This window comes from Triturus cristatus, chromosome 8 (genome assembly GCF_964204655.1).
Source record: "Triturus cristatus chromosome 8, aTriCri1.1, whole genome shotgun sequence".
Classification (NCBI taxonomy): Eukaryota; Metazoa; Chordata; class Amphibia; order Caudata; family Salamandridae; genus Triturus; species Triturus cristatus.
The window spans coordinates 1,554,306,275-1,554,329,906 of record NC_140591.1 but is presented as its reverse complement, the minus strand read 5'-3'; the positions used below and the strand labels follow the sequence as shown (position 1 = coordinate 1,554,329,906).

At 52.0% G+C, this 23,632-nt stretch overlaps 1 protein-coding gene across 2 annotated transcripts in view; it reads left to right on the top strand.

Moving 5' to 3' along the window:
- The window catches only part of LOC146806134 (sodium-dependent proline transporter-like), a 309,885-nt gene that overhangs the window by 197,545 nt on the left and 88,708 nt on the right, over nucleotides 1–23,632 (top strand). For both annotated transcript variants that reach the window (XM_085623473.1, XM_085623474.1), the window contains exon 4: nucleotides 2,484–2,632. In XM_085623473.1, the coding sequence (XP_085479599.1) occupies nucleotides 2,484–2,632 (149 nt within the window). The remainder of the gene's footprint in view (nucleotides 1–2,483; nucleotides 2,633–23,632) is intronic.

Below are 23,632 nucleotides of genomic sequence, written 5' to 3'. Positions count from 1 at the left end.
GCCATTACGAAACCAGGCACTGCGCCGCACGCATCCTTCCCGCGTCAGCTCGGGATACCGGAAACCACACACCAGGAGCCACTCTTCAGGCTCAATCACTCAGCGCTGCTTCTAATTAAGTCACGAGCGTACTATTTAAACAACGACCCCGCGGCCTCATTCCTACATTCGGGAGGACCGGGAGCAGCAACATAGGACGATCATGGGATTCTTTTCCTGAGACAGTAAGAGTATGAATGCAGTGAATGTTGTAACTGGACCCTTCCGGTTCGTTACTGTGTGAATGAGCGTGTTCTACACACGTATGTGGAAAATCCTCTCCCACACATCGTTTGATGGAAACTTTGGTTTCCCTTCTCTCCCTCCAGAATGAACAGGAGTTTCCCCTCCCCTCCCCCCATGTGGCAAGTAGTTGTTTCAACTAGGGTAAGACCCATGAGAGCTACCACGCTCTCATCACTCTCGATCTGTTTGTGTACACACATAGAGTGGCACAAGTCACGTGAATAGTCACTCACCTTAAGGAACTCACGCATGCGCTGTTTCTTTTTATTGTGTCTCGCATGTAATGTTTTTTCTGACCCAGCTCTACAGGTTTATATATATATATATATATATATATATATATATATATATATATATATATATATATATATATATATATATATATATATATATATATATATGTTTGTTCACTTTTATATCTCCCTTCAGGCTTGACGTTTGGAAGCCATTTAGGAAACGGAGTGCGGCCTTTGCCACACCCGCACAGTGGTATTTTCTTGCTACTTGTTGGTAAGAACGGAGCCCCCAGTTTAAACTTAGGTCCTGATGAATGCCCTGGACCCGCTCGGGCCTACATGGCAGAAACATGTTGACCATTCACTAGACGGTTAGGGGACACTAAACACCCCACTCACCGTCCTTTGTTTTTAGCATCATATAGTTATTGGCCACATTAAAATTTACTTTCTGGTAACTATAATGATTTTTAACTTCACTTTCCATCTCACGGGCCCCCACTCCTTAGTTTAGAAGTGCATCCCTGTCTCCAGGTGTATGCCCGCCCTCTATCAAACGAAGGTTTTAGAGGGCGAGGACTGGCCGATGATGAGGCATGACACCAGGTGGTGTGTGAGACCACTCCGTTACTTTTTGTGAGATGTCCCCACTCACAATGGTTTTATAACTGTAGCTGGGTCAAACCTCACTAGGAGCAGCTCTTTTGTGGTAAACATTTAGTAATGGAGGCCGCTAGCTCCTAGAACCCCACGCCTCCTTTTCCCTCTTCCACACATTGTGGAGTCCTTTTGTGATTACAGATAAAATTGGAAAACATCTTTTTTACCCCCCTCTACCCACTTTTTTTCCCTTCACGAAACAGCACAATTGTAGTTTCCTTTTTGTAAAGCACTTTATACTAGATCCTTACCAATATCTTTTTGTTTTTGCTTGAATTATATATGGTGGCATTGAGTCATGCAACTTTTGTAATTACTTTTCTGAACCCCCATTTGTATGAGTGGCTCTGTATTCCTATTAGTTGCACCTGCACTTAGAAACAATTAAGTTTGGCAGTGTGTGTGTTTTTGTTCCAGATTTATATAGCGCGAGCTCGACTCGAGGTTTTCAGAGCGCTTTGCATGAGCACCAGTTGCATTACAGACGGACACATTCGTTTTTTGGTAGGCACGGGGAGATTAGGTGATTTGCCCAGAATCACAGAATGTTTGAGCCTCCCGCACGACTCGAAGTTTGTTCCCCAGCTTCAAAGTCCGCAGCTCTGGCCGTTAAGCCACATCTGTTGCACATGATGATCACGATGAACGCAAACCTAAAGCAAGTATGGCTTCACTTGTGCATTCTCACGACATGTGCCACGTAACTGGCTCGAGCTGTAGGTAGTAACGCAAGGCAGAGACCTGATGCCGCTGAGAGGCAGCTTACATTTGTTTAAAGAGGCCGAGGTTTCTGGAGCTGCTTAGGAACGCAAGCATGGGGGTGAGGAGACAGAAGAAGGACTGACTGGGTGATTCAGAATGACCATAAAAGCAATGCGTCTTGTTTCAACTCCTCTGAAATGGCGCCAGTCAGGAGGAGTGACTGTTCTATGTCCCTGGTCCTTTTTTCCCACCTCCAGTGCACTCCAGAACTAGGCTGCACCACAGCGCTAGAGCGGTTTGGATGATGTGTAGACATTTCTACCACAGGTTGAGCACACGCCCAATGCAGTGGTTCTTGATCAGTCGAGAAGGTGTGTATGACCCGAGCAACACTAATGCACCGTGTAGTGTGTAGTTTGTAGAGCTGTTCCTTGGCACTGCATGACTCTAACTTTAGACCTCTGTTCTCATCTAATGTGCAACTGTAGCGCTGCCACAGGGGACTGCGGACTCTATCCGCTATTCTTCACGTAGCGCATCATTTGGAGAGCTCCTGCCTCTAACCTCAGATCTCTGTTTTGTTTCCTCCCTGCTCCACAGGCATCGGCATTGGGATGTTGTTGGTCTCATCACTGGTTTCGCTTTACTACAACGTCATCATCGCCTGGACCTTCTACTACCTGGGCATGTCCTTCCAGAGCCCGCTGCCGTGGTCCTGCGAGGCTCCTCAGAATGCCCACCTCTGCAAGGTGACCGCCTTTATTGAGCTTAGGGGTGAATGCATGGTCAGCACCACACACCGCCATGGGAACAGCATTGTGCACGAAAGTTACTTACAATACACAAAGAGCAACGCATTTCCTTCCTGAATTGGCCTCCACGTTGTGAATTTACTTGGATTGTGCAACACAAATATCCTAAAAAGTGATGGGTGGGCTGCTTGCATTTAAAGAGAGCCTGTTGATTGTTTACTTTGGACCGCCTTGCAGTCTTTTATTGTACCCACTCCAGATAGACAGCAACTGTTTACACATCAGCCCAGGTCCTGCTCCAGTAGGAACCGTCCTGCCTGAACTAGAAGGGCACACACCCTGTCTGAACGGGAACACAAGCCAGATCCATGCCAACCACGATGGGCCACATCCATGAGGTGCAGCTTGAGTCCTATCACACAGAGCACACCAGCAGGGTCACACAGAGCACACCCGCAGGGTCACACAGAGCACACCCGCAGGGCACACCAACAGAGCACACCAGCAGGGTCACACAGAGCACACCAACAGAGCACACCAGCAGGGTCACACAGAGCACACCCGCAGGGTCACACAGAGCACACCCGCAGGGCACACCAACAGAGCACACCAGCAGGGTCACACAGAGCACACCAACAGAGCACACCAGCAGGGTCACACAAAGCACACCAGCAGGGTCGCACAGAGCACACCAACAGAGCACCTTAGCAGGGTCACAAAGAGCACACCGGCAGGGTCAAACAGAGCACACCAGCAGGGTCAAACAGAGCACACCAGCAGGGTCAAACAGAGCACACCAGCAGGGTCACACAGAGCACACCAGCAGGGTCACACAGAGCACACCAGCAGGGTCACACAGAGCACACCAACAGAGCACACCAGCAGGGTCACACAAAGCACACCAGCAGGGTCACACAGAGCACACCAACAGAGCACACCAGCAGGGTCACACAAAGCACACCAGCAGGGTCACACAGAGCACACCAACAGAGCACACCGGCAGGGTCAAACAGAGCACACCGGCAGGGTCACACAGACAACACCAGCAGGGTCACACAGAGCACACCAACAGAGCAAACCAGCAGGGTCACACAAAGCACACCAGCAGGGTCTCACAGAGCACACCAACAGAGCACACCGGCAGGGTCACACAGAGCACACCGGCAGGGTCACACAGAGCACACCGGCAGGGTCACACAGAGCACACCGGCAGGGTCACACAGAGCACACCGGCAGGGTCAAACAGAGCACACCGGCAAGGTCAAACAGAGCACACCGGCAGGGTCACACAGAGCACACCGGCAGGGTCACACAGAGCACACCAGCAGGGTCACACAGAGCACACCAACAGAGCACACCAGCAGGGTCACACAGAGCACACCGGCCGGGTCACACAGAGCACACTGGCAGGGTCACACAGAGCACACCAACAGAGCACACCAGCAGGGTCACACAGAGCACACCAACAGAGCACACCAGCAGGGTCACACAGAGCACACCAGCAGGGTCTCACAGAGCACACCAGCAGAGCACACCAACAGAGCACACCAGCAGGGTCACACAGAGCACACCAACAGAGCACACCAGCAGGGTCACACAGAGCACACCAACAGAGCACACCAGCAGGGTCACACAAAGCACACCAGCAGGGTCGCACAGAGCACACCAGCAGGGTCACACAAAGCACACCGGCAGGGTCACACAAAGCACACCGGCAGGGTCACACAGAGCACACCGGCAGGGTCACACAGAGCACACCAGCAGGGTCACACAGAGCACACCAACAGAGCACACCAGCAGGGTCACACAGAGCACACCGGCCGGGTCACACAGAGCACACTGGCAGGGTCACACAGAGCACACCAACAGAGCACACCAGCAGGGTCACACAGAGCACACCAGCAGAGCACACCAGCAGGGTCACACAGAGCACACCAGCAGGGTCTCACAGAGCACACCAGCAGAGCACACCAGCAGGGTCACACAGAGCACACCAGCAGGGTCACACAGAGCACACCAGCAGGGTCACACAGAGCACACCCGCAGGGTGTAACCGAGAGAAATGGAACATAAGGGGTGAGTGGAATGTTCGAATTCATCTCTTCCATTCATAATTACTCTGGGCTGCATTCCAACCCATGGATGGCGACCCGTCCCTTTTTTGTGCGAATTAAACCTCCCTAAAAAGGAGGAATGTGGCCACACATGTGTCCTCAGCTCATTGTGCATTAGGTTTGGGGTACTTCTGTTCCTTTTCATAGGGGACCTGGCAGTTTGGTCTGGCCATCCTCTGTGGAGTGGGGCCAAGACTGACTGCATACAGCTGGTCTCTTTCCATAATGGCTAAGACCAGCTAAAAAATGATGGAATGGAATGGAATCATGAGCAGTAACTAGTAGCTATGATTAACTCAAGCATTCCACCCTTTACTTTTTGCGCAATCTACAAAAATATCCAAATCATCCTTGAGTCCTGAAATAAATACAATTATGGATGTACTGTTGGGAGGTGGCTGGTTTTGGTTAATACTTGTTGTATATTACACTGTTCGGTGTGTGTATGCAGAGTGTTTATGCATGTAAGGTGCTGATGTTGAGAGCAACGCACACTAGCAACTGCAAGGTCATTGTTTTATTGGCATTCCTCCAAACTTACCCTCCTTTAGCTAATGTCACCGACCAATGTTCCCATTTTTCCAACCCGACTGCAGACTAAAGGCTTTTCTCCCAGCCCTGGATTCACAGGCGCCCCTGGGAGAGGACAGTGACCCCTCATTCATATTGGCTGGGATTGTGGTATAAAGACGGAAAATATCAGGAAAGAAAGCATTTAGCCTTCACGTTTTTCCCTCCTATATCTTGACCAGTCTGCAGGGGCGAAGTAAGGGCAGTGAAATGTGCCCATAAAAATGCAAAGATTGTTTGGAAAAGGTGTGAAAAAACCTGAGGGGGAAGAGTGGTTCTTTAAAACCGTTTCTAAGAATTTTTTTCCCAATTTTTCCTTTTTAAAGATAATGGGAGGTGTTTACTATGGCATGGTTCAGCGTTTTTTAAACAGTCTGGTTTTCAGTAATGGGCGTGTTCTTCCGGGGCTTTCAGTGCTTTAAAATGGAAGGTTGGCAATATCTGACCTGATGCATGCTGCATCATTCAAAGAGCTGGCTCTACTTTGGGAGAAAGGGAATCAAATGTGTGATGTGATGAAAAAACACTGACTGAGCTATTATTAAAGTGTGAGAATGGACCAAAATAAAATAAACAATCGTTGGATATCTGCCTTTTCTACATGGATTTTTCATCTTTTTCTTGAGACTATTTTTGCTGGTATTAGGACTCTGCATTTTAACACTGCTTTAATTGGCACTGTGTGTGCGCGCTTTGGGCCTAAAATGGTACTGTCCAAATTGTTTCAATCAGTTGGTCTGTTTAATTTTCCTGTCGGGCCATGGTAGATGACACAGAAAATGAACCAACGGCATGAAAGTGTATTGTAATGTGTGGGCCTCGGCTTGTATTTACACCACCCAAAAATATTTTTTTTAATGTATATGGGTGCCTGAAGCACTACAGTACGCTAATTGTGCTGTAGTTTTGAAAATTCAGCTGTGATATATGGAAAGTAAAAGTGCCTTTTCTAAATAAGAAAACCTACTTCTCTATTAATGTCAACCCTAAAGTGTGCATTGTATGTCCACAGGGCTGGGTACTTAATGTATTTAAAAAAAAAAATGGCACACCACATATTTAATACACTGTGTCCTTACCACGACTAAATATCCTAGTGATGTTTTTTTAGTGTAGGTTCCACTATATTCTCCACGAACATCCCTCGGGAGAATTAAAACCCTTAATTTGTATCTTTATCTGGAAAACTACTAGCACATTGATTCAAAGTTATTTTCCACTCAGTTTTCAAAATCCAGTGGAATGGGCAAAGATGATTTTTGGTAATTTCAGTGAAAATGTAATTTATTTATTTTTTTACTTTGTACAGCTGCAGCTACATCAGAGACACATGTCACTTGTAGGCTACTGGAGGCTCAATACATATGTTTAGCTGGAATTAATGATCTTGCTCTCCAGTAGACTGTGGCTTGGTCCCTGGACCCAGGAAGGCAGATGTGTTGCCAACAACTAGCCACTTCACAGGGATTACCAATCTGTGAAGGGTGCATGAACACATGGCAGAACAAACAACTGCCTTCACATTACTTCTTTTACTTGGAGACGGTAAATGGGACTGACAGAATCTGTTCCTGTTTATTCGCAAGGCACTCCTAGATTCTCTGGCTCAAGTCACAGAAGGGGAAAAAAACAGTTCTCTGTGCTGACAGAGGAAGGTGACTGCATCTCAATAGGGGAGTAGTTTAAAAGAGCTTGAGACTCTTGTGATTGAAAAGGTGTTCGCCATTTTGGATTTAGAGTTCTGGAAATGTTTACTGTAAAGCAAAGAGGAAGTACAGCAAAAGGAGGTAGGCATAGAGCCAGAAAGAACACAGGATTGGGTAGGGAAAGTTATCCTATCACTGGCCAGTGTAGTGGATAAAACTAGAACCTCACCATCATCTCCTTGGAGCATTTCTGGACCTGCGAAGACCACACCTGAAGAAGACCCTGTTGGAAAAAAGAAGACTCCTTCTACTGGATGGTGGAACAGGCTATACCGGTGTATTCTAATGGTGGCGGGCACGCAAGAAACCATTGCAGGGTTGGGTCAGTCGGGAGAGTTACAATTCTTGGCCCTGTAGTTACATGCACTTTTAGTTGCCATAGTATTGCCATTAGTGGGCAGAATCTGATCTCGCTGTCATCTAGACTGCACAAAGGATTTGATGCGGATCATGACCTTATGTGATGCTTACATCCCTTGCCTTTTTATTTTTATTTCTCTTAGGCTTTGTATATGCCTGTATGCTTTGGGTATCTGATCTCTTTCATGTGTGTATGGCTGGCTGTGGTCTTCACAGAGGAACTATCTACAATGTTATGAAAAACCAGTAAAGAAATGTTTAAAAAAGAAAAATATATGAAAGAAGACTCGAGAACTCCTGGTGTCTGCTGGCCCCTAGAGGCTGCTACCGCTCCCCAAGTACCGGATGGCTGATCCCGGTTTGCCTGCTCCATGGACAGATAAAGCAGAAGGGTCCCTGTCTCCATCGGAGCCTGGCTGAACACAGGGGGCCTGACCGCAGAGGACTGGACTTTGCAGGAGCAATGACCAGAAACGGGTCTTGTGCCTAGATGCTTGACCTGAGGGTTGCAGGAGTGACCAATAGGAACACTCCCAGCAGTTGGGAGCAAAGAGAGATTTAGATATTATTTCCACCTCCGGAAGTTCCAGAAAAGGTGATGAAGCACCTCCAAAGAGGACAAGAAAGCAGGTTTGCCGTACTTGGAGATTTTTGCAGACTTCCATGCGGTCCTACTGAACCAAAGATATCCATTCTTGTGGAGCCATGCTTGGCCACAGCTTCTAGTCTGGTTTCTTTGGAGTATTTTGAAAACCAAAATAGTAAGCCGAAGGTAAAACCTTGAACCGGTTTGAGGTGCAAATCTGTCCCAGCAGCAGAGAAGCCTGGGCGGTTACGAAATACAGCTTTGTCCTGTTCTGAGATTTTGGTGCCAAACCCTTCAGCAGGAACTCGACTATGACCTATGTGAATTCAAAGGACTCACTTTGATTGCCCCGTTGAAGGCTTCTGACTTCCAAAAAATAAACTAAAGTCAAAAGGTAAAAACTTTGACTGAGACCACCTACTTGGTGGATCTCCCTTCCGTTTCATGATGGACCGCCTGAAATCACACCTAGGGCCTGGTCAACCTCTGACTGATACTTTTAAACTGCTTCTTTCTTTTTCATGTGCTTTTTACCATAACAAAATGAAAATTCATAGGTTTGGTTCTTGTTATCCAATTCTAATATTTTTGGTGCATTTTTGTTCATTACATTTGTCTCTATTTGGTTTGGGATTTTTTGCATTGATTTCTGGACTTTGAAGTTGTTAGTACTGGTTGAACTTAACCCACATTTATCTGGTTATTTGCATTCTGGTTTTGCCAGTGGAACTAGGGGTTGAGCAGAGATTCTCTGAGAACTGTGTGTAGTCATAACAAGACTTTGTTCATTAAGTCATTACAGCCCCCCTCCCCATTGATGTCATTTAGGGGTCTCCAGGGGTCATAGCTGCGACCCATGGCTTGCCCTTTGCGACCCCTGGACTCGGAGGTGGCAAATTTAGTGCCGGGAACATCAGTGCAGCTGGGGCTCCACTTTCTTTATTTTCTGTCAATTTTCTATTACACTTATAGTCAATGTATAAAATATATTATTCACTAATAGTGTAATAAAAATGGAGTACAATAAGCTGGAAATGCCCTTCCAACTCGGCTGAGGTAAGTAAAAAATTATTTTAATTGTATGTTGTGTGCGTGCTTGCGTGTGAGAGTGTTTGTGTGAATTTGCGTGTATGTGTGTGAGTGAAAGTGGAGGTCAAATGGTGTGTCACTTCCGCTACCCCTGGCATTTCGGTGAATTAATCCATGCCCCTCCCCAGTGCTTGATTTGTAAATTGACAGACGTGCCAGGGCCCTCGTCAGGAGGCCACTGCAGCTTGCGCCACCCATTGCCCCTTGCAGTGCTGGCAGTGGCACTGCCAGCACAACTACTAACCATCAGACTCCTACAAGAGTGACCATTCAGACTATTCAAGGCCCTCAAAGCTATCAGAAGGCTTGGACAGTGGGCATTTTAAAGTTTTATCTAATTAATAAACAATTGTTGAGAGCTCATCTTTAATTTGGGCAAACAGTTCCACCATGTGGCAGGCCTTCAGAAGTACCGCTGTTATCAATTAAATGCCAGCGCCAAACACCGGAAACCACCGGCTCAAATAATTCGGGGACGGCCACAGAGCTTAATAGCCCAATTTTGATACAATCTGGTCATAAGATTGAACGGAGTTTCAAAGACTGCTGCAGCTCAACAGGAAATAAATGTCTGTGCGCCCTCGAGGAAGCTAAGGTACACCTCCTCTTTCCGCACATGCAAACGCATAGCAGGAACATGTGTAAGCACAGAATTCAGGCTCTTAGCACCAGTCGAAGAATCAGTCCACAAACGGACTGCACCGATATGCGGACCTCTCAACTACAGTAAACCTCCTCTATGGGCCAAGATATGGCTTTCATTCAGGGCCGGACTGGCCATAGTGGGCATCGGGCCTTTGCCGGGGAGGCTGGAAGGGTGGGGGCCGGTTTTGCAATTTTGGTTCCTAGTAACAAAAGCAGCAGTGCTTCACGCTTGCCCCAGGCCTCCCCGGGGGTGGGGGCCGGCAGACAACATTGCCAGGGCTGCTTTGGGTTCCCAGCTCGGCTCTGCTTCAATAAATACGGTGCAGGTGACCCTCTTGTGGAAACGGAAATACCGCGTGAGCCGATCATGTGCATTGAGACGTGGACCGGCGGGGGCATCTATAAATAAGGGTGTGAACGTGTGGACTGCGCGCTGCTGCCTGAAGAGGCCAAGGCACCGCAGAACTGGGGAGGGGATGTGGCGTAACCGCCAGAGCTGCTGACTTTGGAGATGAGGATCCAGGTTCGAATCTCGGCGTGGGCACAGCATCCTGTGATTCTGGGCAAATCACTTAATCTTCTCGTGCCCACCAAAAAGGAATGTGCCCTTGTGTAATGCAACTGGTGCCCATGCAAAGCACTCCAGTCGAGTTTATGCTTTATAAAACTGCACACCAAAAAAACGGAGGTACCACCCTTGTGCTGCTGAAGTGGCATTTTAGAAGCCATCGTCAGATGAGCAGGCTGGCAGCCGCGCAAGTCTGTGCCTTACTGATGCTTCAAAGTGTCTAGGTGGAGGGGAATACAACTAAATTCAGTACATGTTCCAGAATACGACAAGCTAGCAAAATTCAGTTTGTGATATACCAAAAATATATACACCCTTTAGCAAATAGCCCCACGGAGTGCTTGCAGTGAAATTCAGTAAAATGTACCCTGGTCACTGTCTGCCCCTGCTTACATCACATGGCGGACATACGGCCTCGGAGAAGGCAAAACGCCATGACCCTGGGCATGAGATGCATCTTGGCAGCATAGAGTTTCCTTCTAAGAACGCATTAGCAAAGAATAACAACTTTGGTGTTTTTGCACAGGGCTTGCCGCCGTATTTTCGTTCCTTCATACTGTTGTCAATAGCAGTGGTCCCGGACAACAGTGTAAAGGGCATGTGCTGCGGGGCAAATCAATACCCTTCAGGTGGGCAGAAGTCCAAGCGCTGTGTGCCAAGCCGACTTTCTAAGAAACCGTGCCACTCCAATCCATGTGGGCAAAGGCGACCAGCGTGAACAGTGTGCACTCAGACCTTTGAAACCGCAGGGCAACTTGATGCTTACTCGTTGGGGGCAAAAGTGCTCTGGTAGCCTAGAGCATGGTTTGAATCCAGGCCACTGGAATTATGCGGCAGGAGAGGGCCAAATTATACGGCAGGGTTGAGTAAATTATGCGTCAAGAACAGGCAAACTAGGTGGCATAATGCGGCACATTTTGTAACGGTATTACTTTATTATTTTCACATTTCTACACTTATTAACACTGTCTGGGCATTGCTTGCATCTCATTAGTACCAGTTCAACACCCAAATAAAGCAGTTAGCAACAGAAAGATGACCAGTCCAGCTTTGCAAAGGGCCTTCAACTGAGCGGCAACACGTGTCACTTTTCTTTTAGTAACTTTTGAACCATATGAGCTAGAAGCAACATATTTTTGTTGTTAAAATCTTCAGATTATGCGGCAGATGATGGATTATGTGGCAAATGTAGCACATCTAAACTTATGTGAAAATCACTGCACAATCACATAACTCCAGTGGCCCTTGTTTTAATAGAAGATCAGAGAAGCGCTGGGCTAAGGTAGACCAAACTACGAACATCCAAACATCTGCCATGCTGGTGCCCTGGCTGGCACAATAGACACCGGGCAAGTCTCCCTTTACCAGCTCTTCTCCTTTTTGCCCTGAAATTGCACTCACCACTGATAATGTAAGTGGACGTTGTCTAGTTGGAAATCCTAGAAGATCAGGAGGATGACTCCTTGAGTAAATGGGAAAGGCCAAGGGTCTCTGGGATTTAAGAAGAGTATTGGAATCTCATGGAGGGGTGAGGAGAGCAGGATGACCCGACACAGGCGGATTTCTCTTGCACTGTCAGGGCAGCACCCTACCAAGTGCTTCGTCTCCCAGCCTGGCATGTGCAGGGGCTAGTCTGCCGGGGTCTGAGCCATAACTCGGCGAGGGCTCCCTCACACTTGGGAGCCTCCATGAGCATCAGAGAGGCTGGGGGTGCGACCCCCTTGTGCACAATTTTTGTTTTGTCTTCCGAGCAGGTGTAGGTGGTGTCTGGACCTTTTAACGTTTGTGTGGCTCCTGCTCACGTTACCAGCCTCGACTGCTCTTTAATGTCCCTCCTCCTTCACGGGGTATATTCATTCAGCACACAAACAAAAAAGAACATGCAACGATGCATGGCTACCAGTTCCCATTCCCGCTCTTCTGGCCTCCTTCTGCTCATCCAGCAGCACGTCTGCTGGTTCGTTCTTCCATGTTTATTACAGGGCCTTCTCCGATGACCCCTTTGGGTGTTCGGCACATGGTATCCCGCAGCACCTGCGGCCAAGCTGGCTAGTCCTTATTACAATTATAATGTGCACATCTCTCTCTCACATACCCTCCTCCATCACGCCGCCGGGCGCCGCGTCCCATAACACTATAACCGCAGCTCGGTGGGCATCCAACGCAATATTGAAACGCTTCCTGCTTACACTCAAAACAAAAGCATATTTCCCCTCACACACTACACGGTGTAGCTTCCTGTCCACATTTGTGAGTATTTTAGCACCTGACAAAGGGTATTAAGCGCTGTACAAGTGTTACAATCCAACGGTTGTCCAGATTGAAGTTTAATTTCAGGTTATGACACAGATTACAACATCCAGCATGATTGGGCCAGGATAAGATAACCTTAATTATATATAAAGAGGGTACCCACAGACCAATGGCACACCATAAACTGGAAATGAGGAACCTGCAGAAAGGGAGGTGAAGTCAGCCTGAGCTTGTGGTGTTGACAAGGAAGTGTGCCAGTGGCTTATGGGCAGTGGCGCAATACAGGCCCTGGATCTCACTGCATTACAGCATTGTATGTTTTCAGTGTGGAACAGGAGTGCAGGCATGCAGAGGGTCCAGAGGAGAGCTAGCCAAGCATGTCAAAATAATCTGATATGTCTGACTGCAGGAGTACTAAGGAGCCAAGCACTCCAGTGATGCAGAAATACATGTGCCAGTGCTTTAACAAACCCTCTTAATGAGGAGTTTAGACTCTGATACCCACCCGAACTCAGGGAGGAGACATATTTTTTGGTCCTGAAGAAACGCTAGGGCTCCAGCAAGCAATCACTTTAAAATAGTCAAAAACATGACTTACCCTTGAGTTAGAAATGCGGTATAGGCAAGTTATGTTTTTGACAACTTTAAAGTGCTTGTTTGCCAAAGAAATTTTTGACAAAAAAGGAGTTCTTGATGCAACCAACTTCCTGAAAAAAAATGCTAAAAAGATGAATTCTGTTATCATGTTAGAAGGTAGAAAAATATCAAATGGAGAACAACAAAAGGAAGATCATTTCAGATGGTAGGAGCAAGAGACGTAAATGTGTGTTCACCTCCCTGGATTTGGGTGGACTGAAGTCCCCGCTCTTGAGAACAACACAAACATTTGGGCTTGAAGCAACAGTTGCAGAACCTGTGGATTTCCACAGCTGACCAGGGAAGTCTTCCTTACCTACCGGAAGTCCACTTAGGGGCTCAGTTGAACAACAGAGGGAGGCAGTGAACATGCTAACACTGTTGTGTTTCTCACGTGGCCGACATGTGCTCATTTTGCAAAGCACAGAGCGCGACAATATGCCGCAGGTGGTGAAACATTATAACATTGGGATAGCATTCGAAGTAACCGTAACCCCCGGATACATGAGTGTTTGTTCACTTACATGATGGCATTTATATCCATCTCCTAGCATTGTGAGTCCCAGAGGGATGTCTGCCTAAAATAGCCCTCCTACACTGTAGGGTTGTACATTGTTAGACGGACCGGGAGGGTCGGCCGAGGACAAGGGGAGAGGTCTCCGGGGAGAGCCGTCTCCAGCGATCGTACAGATGAGTAACTTCCCCCCCCCACAGATACACACCACACAAGGATAGGATTTAACGTTCTTTATAGGCGATTTCTTGAGGTACGATGAAATGGTACAAGGAGGTCTGCACTCAGGGGTCCCCTCGATTCTAGTCTCTTGGTTTGGGAAAAGGGGGTAGCGGGACAGTCTGATTACCAATCTGGTAGCTGAGATGGTATGGTGGGTAGCTCACAATCCTCGAGCTCGGTGTTCTAGCTTGGACGGGCCGCGGCAGCGCCAGCAGGTCCCGGTGAAGGTGGTCGTTACACGGTCCGCGGCAGCGCCAGCAGGTCCCGATGAAGGTGGTCGTTACACGGTCCGCGGCAGCGCCAGCAGGTCCCGATGAAGGTGGTCGTTACAACGGTCCGCGGCAGCGCCAGCAGGTCCTGATGAAGGTGGTCGTTACAACGGTCCGCGGCAGCGCCAGCAGGTCCCGACGAGGATGGATGATGCAGAAGGCCGCGGCAGCGCCAGCAGGCAGGACGATAATTCACAAGGCAGGGCTACGGCAGCGCCAGTAGTCCGTCAAGGCTGAGTTCTTCTCGGTGTCTCTCGACTCCAGGATACAACTGCCTTCCTGCTCTGGAGCTGCCCTAGTTATAGGTCTGGCGCCCTTTGATGTCCGGACCCTCGCACTTGGAGGTCGGGGGGTCCGGGATGAGGGAGTCCAGACACCCAGCAGGGGGTGGAGCCAGCGCCCGGGGGAGCTGGAGGGCGATCGGCACCTGGCGGGGGAGAGCCATCGACACTTCTTTCTCCCATTGACCTGCCAAGTGGTCCGTTCACCTCCTGGGTGGATGGTGGTGCCGGGATGTCGGGGCCGGGCCAGGCCCAGGGTTAGGGTCGAGCTGAGGCCACGCGGCCTCGTGGCGCAGTGTCCAAGATGGCGGCTGATCCGGCCGGGGGAGCCGGTAGTGGTTCGGCCCCATGATACATGGATGTCCGGGGGCAGGAGTTCCGTTGGGAGACGGGGTGCGGGTTGCCCTTGTGGGTAACACCTGGGAGTCCGGGGCTTGGGCCTTGTCATGCGGGGAGGGAGCAAGCCCTACATGTGGCCTGTCCAACATGCGTCCCCCCCCCAGCTGAAGGCGGGGTGAGTCACCCATCCTCTTGGGGACTCTCCTCGTCGAGGCGGAAAAAGCGTGACAGGCCATCTGCGTTGGCGTGGTCTTGGCCCGGTCGATGTTCCACAGGGAAGTCCATCCCCTGCAGGGAGATGGACCAGCGCAATAGTTTTGGGTTTTCCCCCCGCATCTGCATTAGCCACTGCAGGGGTCGATGATCGGTTTGCACCCGGAAGTGGGTACCGAAGAGATAGGGCCGGAGCTTTTTGAGGGCCCACACTACTGCGAAGGCCTCCCTCTCGATTGTGCTCCAGCGCTGTTCTCGGGCCAGGAGGCGTCTGCTGATGAAGGCCACCGGCTGGTCAAGACCCTCGGGGTTCAGCTGGGAGAGAACCGCCCCGATGCCGTGGTCGGAGGCGTCCGTTTGCACAATGAATTCCCGACTGTAATCGGGGGCCTGGAGCACAGGGGCGGTGCACAGGGCGGCTTTCAGCTTCTCGAAGGCCGCTTGACAGTCGGGGGTCCAGTTAATCTTCTTCGGGTGGTTTTTGGACGTGAGACCCGTGAGGGGCCCCACAATGCTGCCATAGTCCCTCACGAACCGCCGGTAGTAGCCGGTGAGTCCCAAGAAGGCTCGGACCTCGGTCTGCGTGACTGGGGGTTGCCAGGACTGGATGGCAGCGATTTTGAGTTGCAGAGGGGCCACCAGACCGCTTCCCACCTGGTGTCCGAGGTAGGTCACGGACCCCTGACCAATTTGGCACTTGCCGGCCTTGATTGTGAGGCCGGCCCGCTGGAGGGCTTGCTGGACCTCTCGGAGGTGGTGGAGGTGGTCGGACCAGTGGTGGCTGTATACAGCGATGTCGTCCAGGTAGGCGGCGCTGAACTCTTCGAGCCCCGCCAAGACCTGGTTCACTAGTCGCTGAAAAGTAGCTGGGGCATTCTTCATGCCGAAGGGCATGACTTTGAAGTGGTAGTGGCCATCGGGGGTAGAAAAGGCGGACCGTTCTTGGGCCCGGGGTGTGAGACCGATCTGCCAGTAGCCCGCTGTCAGGTCGAAGATGCTGAGGTAGCGGGCAGCCCCCATGCGGTCGATCAATTCATCCGCTCGGGGGATGGGATGAGCGTCGGTCCTGGTGACAGCATTCAAGCCCCGATAGTCGACGCAGAATCGGAGTTCAGGAGTGGTGCCGGGGGCAGCGGCTTTGGGGACCAGCACGACCGGGCTGGCCCAGGGGCTGTCCGAGGGCTCGATGACCCCGAGCGTGAGCATCTTGGACACTTCCTCTTGGATGCAGGCCCGCACCCGATCTGGTACGCGGTAGGCCCGGTGTCGGATAGGGGGACTGTCCCCAGTGTCCACGTCGTGCAAGCACCAGGGGGTGACCCCTGGGGTGAGGGAAAACAGAGTAGCAAACTGCAGCAGGAGGTCCCGGCAGCCTTGGCGTTGCTCTGGGGTGAGGGCATCGGAGAGCCGGATCCCGTCCACGGAACAGTCTTTCTCCTGAGTCTTCAGGAGATCAGGGAGAGGCTCGGAGTCTTCTTCCGCCCCACTGTCTGTAGCCATCAGGAGGCTGAGTTCCGAGCGCACAAAGTGGGGTTTGAGTCTGTTGGTGTGGAGGACCCGGAGGGGGTTCCGGGGAGACTCCATATCGATGAGATAGGTGACGGGGCTCTTGCGTTCGACCACTTTGAAGGGCCCCGTCCACTTGTCCTGCAAGGCACATGGTTCGGTGGGGGACATCACCCACACTTGTTGACCAGGTTCGAATTCGACGGAGGAGGCATTTTGATCGTACCATTTTTTCATGTCCTCCTGACTGGCCTCAAGATTCGCTTTTGCCATTTCCCTGAATCGCCGGGTCTGATTGCGTAGTGCCAGGAGGTACTTGAAGACGTCTGGAGGGGTCTTTAGGGGGGCTATCTCCCAACCTTCTTTGACTAGGCTGAGGGGCCCTCGCACAGGGTGCCCGTACAGGAGTTCGAAAGGGCTAAAACCGAGCGACTTCTGGGGAACTTCTCGATAGGTGAAGAGGAGGCACGGAAGTAGTACATCCCACTGGCGATGGAGGGGCTCTTCCAATCCCCCAATCATTCCCTTGAGCGTGCGGTTGAATCGCTCAACTAGTCCGTTCCCTTGAGGATGATAGGGGGTCGTGAATCGGTAGGTGACCCCGCACTGTTGCCAGAGGGACTTCATATATTTCGAGATAAAGTTTGTGCCTCGGTCGCTGACGACTTCTCGGGGGAAGCCCACCCGGGAGAAGATCCCCATTAAGGCCCGGCCGACCACCGGAGCTGTTACAGTTCGCAGGGGCACAGCCTCGGGGTAGCGGGTGGCGTGGTCCACCAGTACCAGGATGAACCGATGTCCTTGTGCTGTGCGGGGGTCCAGGGGCCCCACAAGGTCTATTCCTACCCTCTCGAACGGGGTGGTGACAACTGGGAAGGGTTGCAGAGGTGCTTTGAGCTTGCGCCCGCTCTTCCCGCTGGCCTGGCACGTGGGGCAGGACCGGCAGTGGTTGAGGACGTCGTTTCGCATCCTCGGCCAGAAAAAGTGGGTCACCAGGCGACTGTAGGTTTTGTCCTGGCCCAGGTGTCCAGCCAGGGGGACATCGTGGGCCAAATTTAGCAGGAAGTCTCTGAAACGGAGGGGCACCACCAGCACTCGACTGGCCCCTAACTCCGCGATTCTCTGTTCACTGTATAACAGGTCGTTATCCCAATAGACCCAATGGGCTCCGGTGGAGTCCCCTGCACTCTGGGCGATGGCTTGCTGGCGGAGTCCCTCGAGGGAGGGACAGGTCTTCTGCTCCTGGCGGAACTGTTCCTGGGTGGGCCCCCCTTCTTGACGCCACTGAGCCAGGCCGGGAAGGTCCTGGGGCTGGGCGACCCCTTCGGGGGTTGGCTCTGGGGGGTCGGTATAGTCGGTGTCCTCTACTGGAGCGATCGGGGGAGGAGGTGCAGGCCATTCTGGTTCTTCTGGTCGGGGGATGGCACGGGCGGCCATGGACCGGGTGGTTACGCACGCCCAGTCCGGGAGGCCCAGCATCCCCAGGTGCTCTCTTCTTTCGACGTCGGCCCACGGGGAACTCTCAAGATCATTCCCCAGGAGACAGTCCATGGGGGCATCATCCCGGACCATCACCTTCAACATGCCGGAGACCCCTCCCCATTCGAAGGGGACGCAGGCCATCCGACATAGACTCTCGGAATTGTCGGCTGAGCGGACGGGGCAGAGAATGTTCGGCAGGATCTGCTCTGGTTTTACCAGGTGACAGCGGACGGCCGTCACACTGGCCCCGGTGTCACGTAGGGCTTCGGCCCGGCGCCCATTAATGTTCACCCACTGGCTATATTTTCTGGTGTTGGCGGGTAGGGGAGCCCGCGGGACCATGTCTTTTCCCCCTAGGCACGCTAGAACCATGGCGGCCGGTTCCCACTCTTGTTGTGCCTGCTCATATTCTTCTTGTTCCTCGGAGATTTGTTCTCCCCCCAGGGCGGCGGCAGCTACCTGGCGGGGTTTTGGCGTTTGGTTCTGCGGGCAGTTCGGGTCATTGGCGTAGTGGCCGACTCGCTGGCATCGGTGACACGTGACGTTGGCTCGGAACCCCGGGCGCATCGGGGGGTTGCCCCGGCCGGCCGGGGGCGGGGTGCTGGCAGCGGGAGTGGCCGGGACGGTGTCTCTCCCTCGCCCCTGGCCTCCTCCTCCTCCTCGGGGACGGTGCTGACCTTGGTTGTTCCGGTTTTGCTCGTGTGGCCCTCTCCGGCCCACTCGGGTGCTTTCCCACCGGTCAGCTTCGGCGGCGAGTTGCCGTGGGTCAGTCAATTTACTGTCGAGGAGGTGCTGCCTGAGCTCGACGAAGCAGTTGTTAGACAGGTGCTCCCACACCATGAGATTAAAAAGTTGCTCGTAGGTCGTTACGTGGCTTCCCTTGATCCAACCCTCGAAGGCTCGGCTGAAATAGTTGACATATTCCACCCACGTTGTACCCGGGATCCGGGTGCAGTCCCGAAACCTCTGGCGGTACATTTCGGGTGTGAGCCCATATCGGGTGAGGAGGGCAGCCTTCATGTGGTCATAGGATGACATCTGATGGTCTGGGAGCTGCAGTAGGGCATCGCGGCCTTCGTTGACGAACCTCCCCCATAGGCCGGCTCCCCAGTCACTCCGATCGATCCGGTGGGAGGTCATGGCGATCTCGTAGGCTTTGAACCACTGTTGTATGTCGTTGTGAGACCGGCCTCACGGCGTTGCCCTCTCCATCATCCCGCCAACCTGCAACCACCCTCAAGACACGACATCCCCGACTCCGGCCGCCCCAGCCACCCCCGATCCACGGGCCGGCCAGAGACCTGACCAACTCACCACCCTACCACGCATGTCCAACCAAGGAAGCGGGAGCCTCAACACAGACCCAGAGGCGCCAGCCCAGTCACACCTCGGGTCGCCTTCCCCGGGAGGACTCAATCGGCCACCAGGCCCCTGGGGAGCAGGCGCCTCCCCTACCGAGCGTCTGGGGTCCCTCCCAGACCCACCTGAAAAGACCAAAGAAGTGAGCGGCAGGAAATCCCGCCGAACCCCCTCCGTCACCCCAGTCCCCCCTCTGCGAGCACTCTGGACTTCAAAGAACCAGCGGAGTATAACAAGGGGTGCCGGAGGAACAAGGACAGAGAAGACCTGGAACCATCTGAGCCTGCTGACGCTGTCGCGGCTCCTGAACGCTGAAGTCACCTGGGCCTGCTGAGTGACTCGCGGCCTCTTGCTATTGAACCATCTGAGCCCTGCGGACGAGGTCGCGGCTCCCGAACACTGATCCACCTAGGCCTGCTAAGTGACTCGCGGCCCCCCAGCTATTGAACCATCTGAGCCCTGCGGACGGAATCGCGGCTCCTGAACTCCGACCACCTGTGCCTGCTGAGAGACTCGCGGCGCTCCCCTTGAGGACGACTCGATAAGAGATCGCCCAGAGACACGACACCCTCCAGCTCGAGGATTGTGAGCTTCCGCAGGGTATTTCGCAGAGACACTATCTTGAAAGACTGTCCCGCTACCCCCATTCCCCCCGACTGATTTGTGGTACGTTGTGCCACTGCTGTACTATTTTGCCTTTTGGGTCATAAAGATCCCTTGAAATCATCGATAAAAGAACTTATCGTCCTACCGAGAATACGTGTGGTGTCCCTCTGTTCACAGTGCAGATCAGGGTGTGCGCGCCTGGTTCGGCTTACTTGGGAGAGGTGGGTCAAAGGGGTGGGCAAGACGTGTATCGAACCCCCCTCCGGCGGACGCCTTTCCAACAGTCGTCCTCTCGGACATACTCTCGGACAACATCCTTGGGGATGTGGACTTTCTTTTCGGTTGCTCCCGGGGTGCGCGGTCGCTCGGGCACCTCCGGTTCTTTGTTCTGCTTCCGTAGTTCTATTTCTGCCAGTTTGCGCTCGTGTTCGAATGTTAGTCTTTTTTCTTCGAGCTCTCTCTGCCTCTGTTTTTCTTCCCGTTCTTCTCGGAGCCGCAGATGTTCTAGGTTCAGTTTTTGCTCGGCTAATTTTAGTTCACCGTCCATTTTGAGTCGTGCCATTTCCAACTCATGTAATCTGTTTTTTTCTCTTTCTTGGATCTCTTCCTGCGAGAGGCCCGTTCCTCGCTCCTCGGGAGCCGTGGCGTTCCTCTCCGATGCTGCACCGTTTTGGTCTGGGGATCCGGCGACCCCGGTTTCTGCCCACGACTCAATGGCGTGCTTAAAATCGTCTTTGGTACTCAGGCCGGTGGTAGCAATGCCTAGTTCCATGCAGAATTGTTTCAGTTCACGATGGCTATACTCTTCCAATTTATCCATCTGGAATTTCTCGGTGGATCCGCTCTCTTTGGTTGACATCGTGGTTTTGTCGTGGGGTGAGCTACTCTCTGTACGATTACGCGTTGATTCGGATCGCGCCGCTGGCCACCAATGTTAGACGGACCGGGAGGGTCGGCCGAGGACAAGGGGAGAGGTCTCCGGGGAGAGCCGTCTCCAGCGATCGTACAGATGAGTAACTTCCCCCCCACAGATACACACCACACAAGGATAGGATTTAACGTTCTTTATAGGCGATTTCTTGAGGTACGATGAAATGGTACAAGGAGGTCTGGACTCAGGGGTCCCCTCGATTCTAGTCTCTTGGTTTGGGAAAAGGGGGTAGCGGGACAGTCTGATTACCAATCTGGTAGCTGAGATGGTATGGTGGGTAGCTCACAATCCTCGAGCTCGGTGTTCTAGCTTGGACGGGCCGCGGCAGCGCCAGCAGGTCCCGGTGAAGGTGGTCGTTACACGGTCCGCGGCAGCGCCAGCAGGTCCCGATGAAGGTGGTCGTTACACGGTCCGCGGCAGCGCCAGCAGGTCCCGATGAAGGTGGTCGTTACAACGGTCCGCGGCAGCGCCAGCAGGTCCCGATGAAGGTGGTCGTTACAACGGTCCGCGGCAGCGCCAGCAGGTCCCGACGAGGATGGATGATGCAGAAGGCCGCGGCAGCGCCAGCAGGCAGGACGATAATTCACAAGGCAGGGCTACGGCAGCGCCAGTAGTCCGTCAAGGCTGAGTTCTTCTCGGTGTCTCTCGACTCCAGGATACAACTGCCTTCCTGCTCTGGAGCTGCCCTAGTTATAGGTCTGGCGCCCTTTGATGTCCGGACCCTCGCACTTGGAGGTCGGGGGGTCCGGGATGAGGGAGTCCAGACACCCAGCAGGGGGTGGAGCCAGCGCCCGGGGGAGCTGGAGGGCGATCGGCACCTGGCGGGGGAGAGCCATCGACACTTCTTTCTCCCATTGACCTGCCAAGTGGTCCGTTCACCTCCTGGGTGGATGGTGGTGCCGGGATGTCGGGGCCGGGCCAGGCCCAGGGTTAGGGTCGAGCTGAGGCCACGCGGCCTCGTGGCGCAGTGTCCAAGATGGCGGCTGATCCGGCCGGGGGAGCCAGTAGTGGTTCGGCCCCATGATACATGGATGTCCGGGGGCAGGAGTTCCGTTGGGAGACGGGGTGCGGGTTGCCCTTGTGGGTAACACCTGGGAGTCCGGGGCTTGGGCCTTGTCATGCGGGGAGGGAGCAAGCCCTTCATGTGGCCTGTCCAACATACATGTAGAACATTGTCTCTTACTAGCTTTAGTTTTGCCTCTGTTTATCTGTCTTCACTGTTGAAAAGAAGTGAAATGTACAGGCTTCTTAATGGCAGAGGACATATACACATCACCAAGTTTCCCAGACCTGTTGTACCTGCTGTCCAGAAACTGATGTTAGCCACCGAACAGCTTCACCGCCCCCCCCACCCCAAGTGAACATGGGTTATTTTATTTCACGCTTATAAGTCCCAACACTTCCTCATCCCTTGTACCCTCAAGATATGGAAACTTGGTGAAAGGAAGGGTGGAGTTATACCACACAACATTGATGTCATGACCTAATTCTCCAGGTCAAGGGCCAGCGATTGCTTCTCACGGTACTATCATGTACTGCCATAACATTAAACACATCTGTCTGGATTTCAAAAGCCCTGTTCTTTTTCCGCCTTCTCATACAGATCTCTTCTCTCATTCCGTGAGGAATCGCCAACATAGCCACATCCTCCTTCAACTGCAACACCCTTTGGAGTGCAGGAAATTGCTTGTGTTCCTTCGTATCCAACCTGATATCTGCACACTCACTCCACCATCATTCACTCTCAGCCTCTTTACATCCTCTTTTCTTAATCTTGTGCCTTGCATATTGCTTCCGACACACCCTCCAGCTTTTTCGCACTCAAATGCTACCAACCCGTCCACCCGCTTTTCAACAAAAAAACACTAATCCTGTCTACACAAAGGTATCACATTGGTGCTGCAATCTGGTGTGATGCAGAAAAATCCTTCACAAAACATTCAACCGCCCTGTCGAGAGAAGATCACCTTAAGTCTTCATGACCATATGTTATGACGGCTCTTTGGCGATGCAACCTTCATGAGCCATTACCAATGCCTTATTCCTTCTTCCCAGTATTGCCACCCGCAGGTCTAACTGTCTGGCCAAATCCCCATCCATTGTTAATTCATCTGCTAAACATACATAGCCATCTTTAGCCAAGGCCAGTTGACCTGCCAGAAGCAAACCTTCGTTGATGTAATGGATAACCCTGGATAGAATGAGCATTATTGGAACTCTGCGTCCTCGTCTCGTCTGTCAATGCTTCATTCAATGCTTTGTTCACCTGCTGACAAAACACTCTTTCTCTTCAGTCTTCATCATTGGCAACTTAATCTGTGACATCAAGGACAGTGAGTGGGACACAATTGTCAGTGACATTTCCGAACCGTGCAACATAGTCCATATTCTAAGAATATTTCAGAGACTGTCATGCCAGCTTGGAGTGACGCAACCGGCTCCTTTGGTGTTCAAGAGGTGTCGGGTTTTGGATTGGGCTGAGGTTTCTGTCCTGGTTTCAGTGCTGCCTGACGCAATCCACTCTTTCCTGTAGACCCAGTACCACCTACACAGGGCAAACAGTGCATGAAAATGAGGTGTCTTCCAGTAAGGTCACATGGGAGGAAAAGCACCAAAGGCAAAAAACCTCCAGTGTCAGATGGAAGATGTACTTGGGAAAACCGTTCAGAAGTTGATGCGAAGAATCGAGAGACTAGGAGAGACTTGCAGAAGACTCATGAAAACCATGAAACAGTGGAACAACTGTAT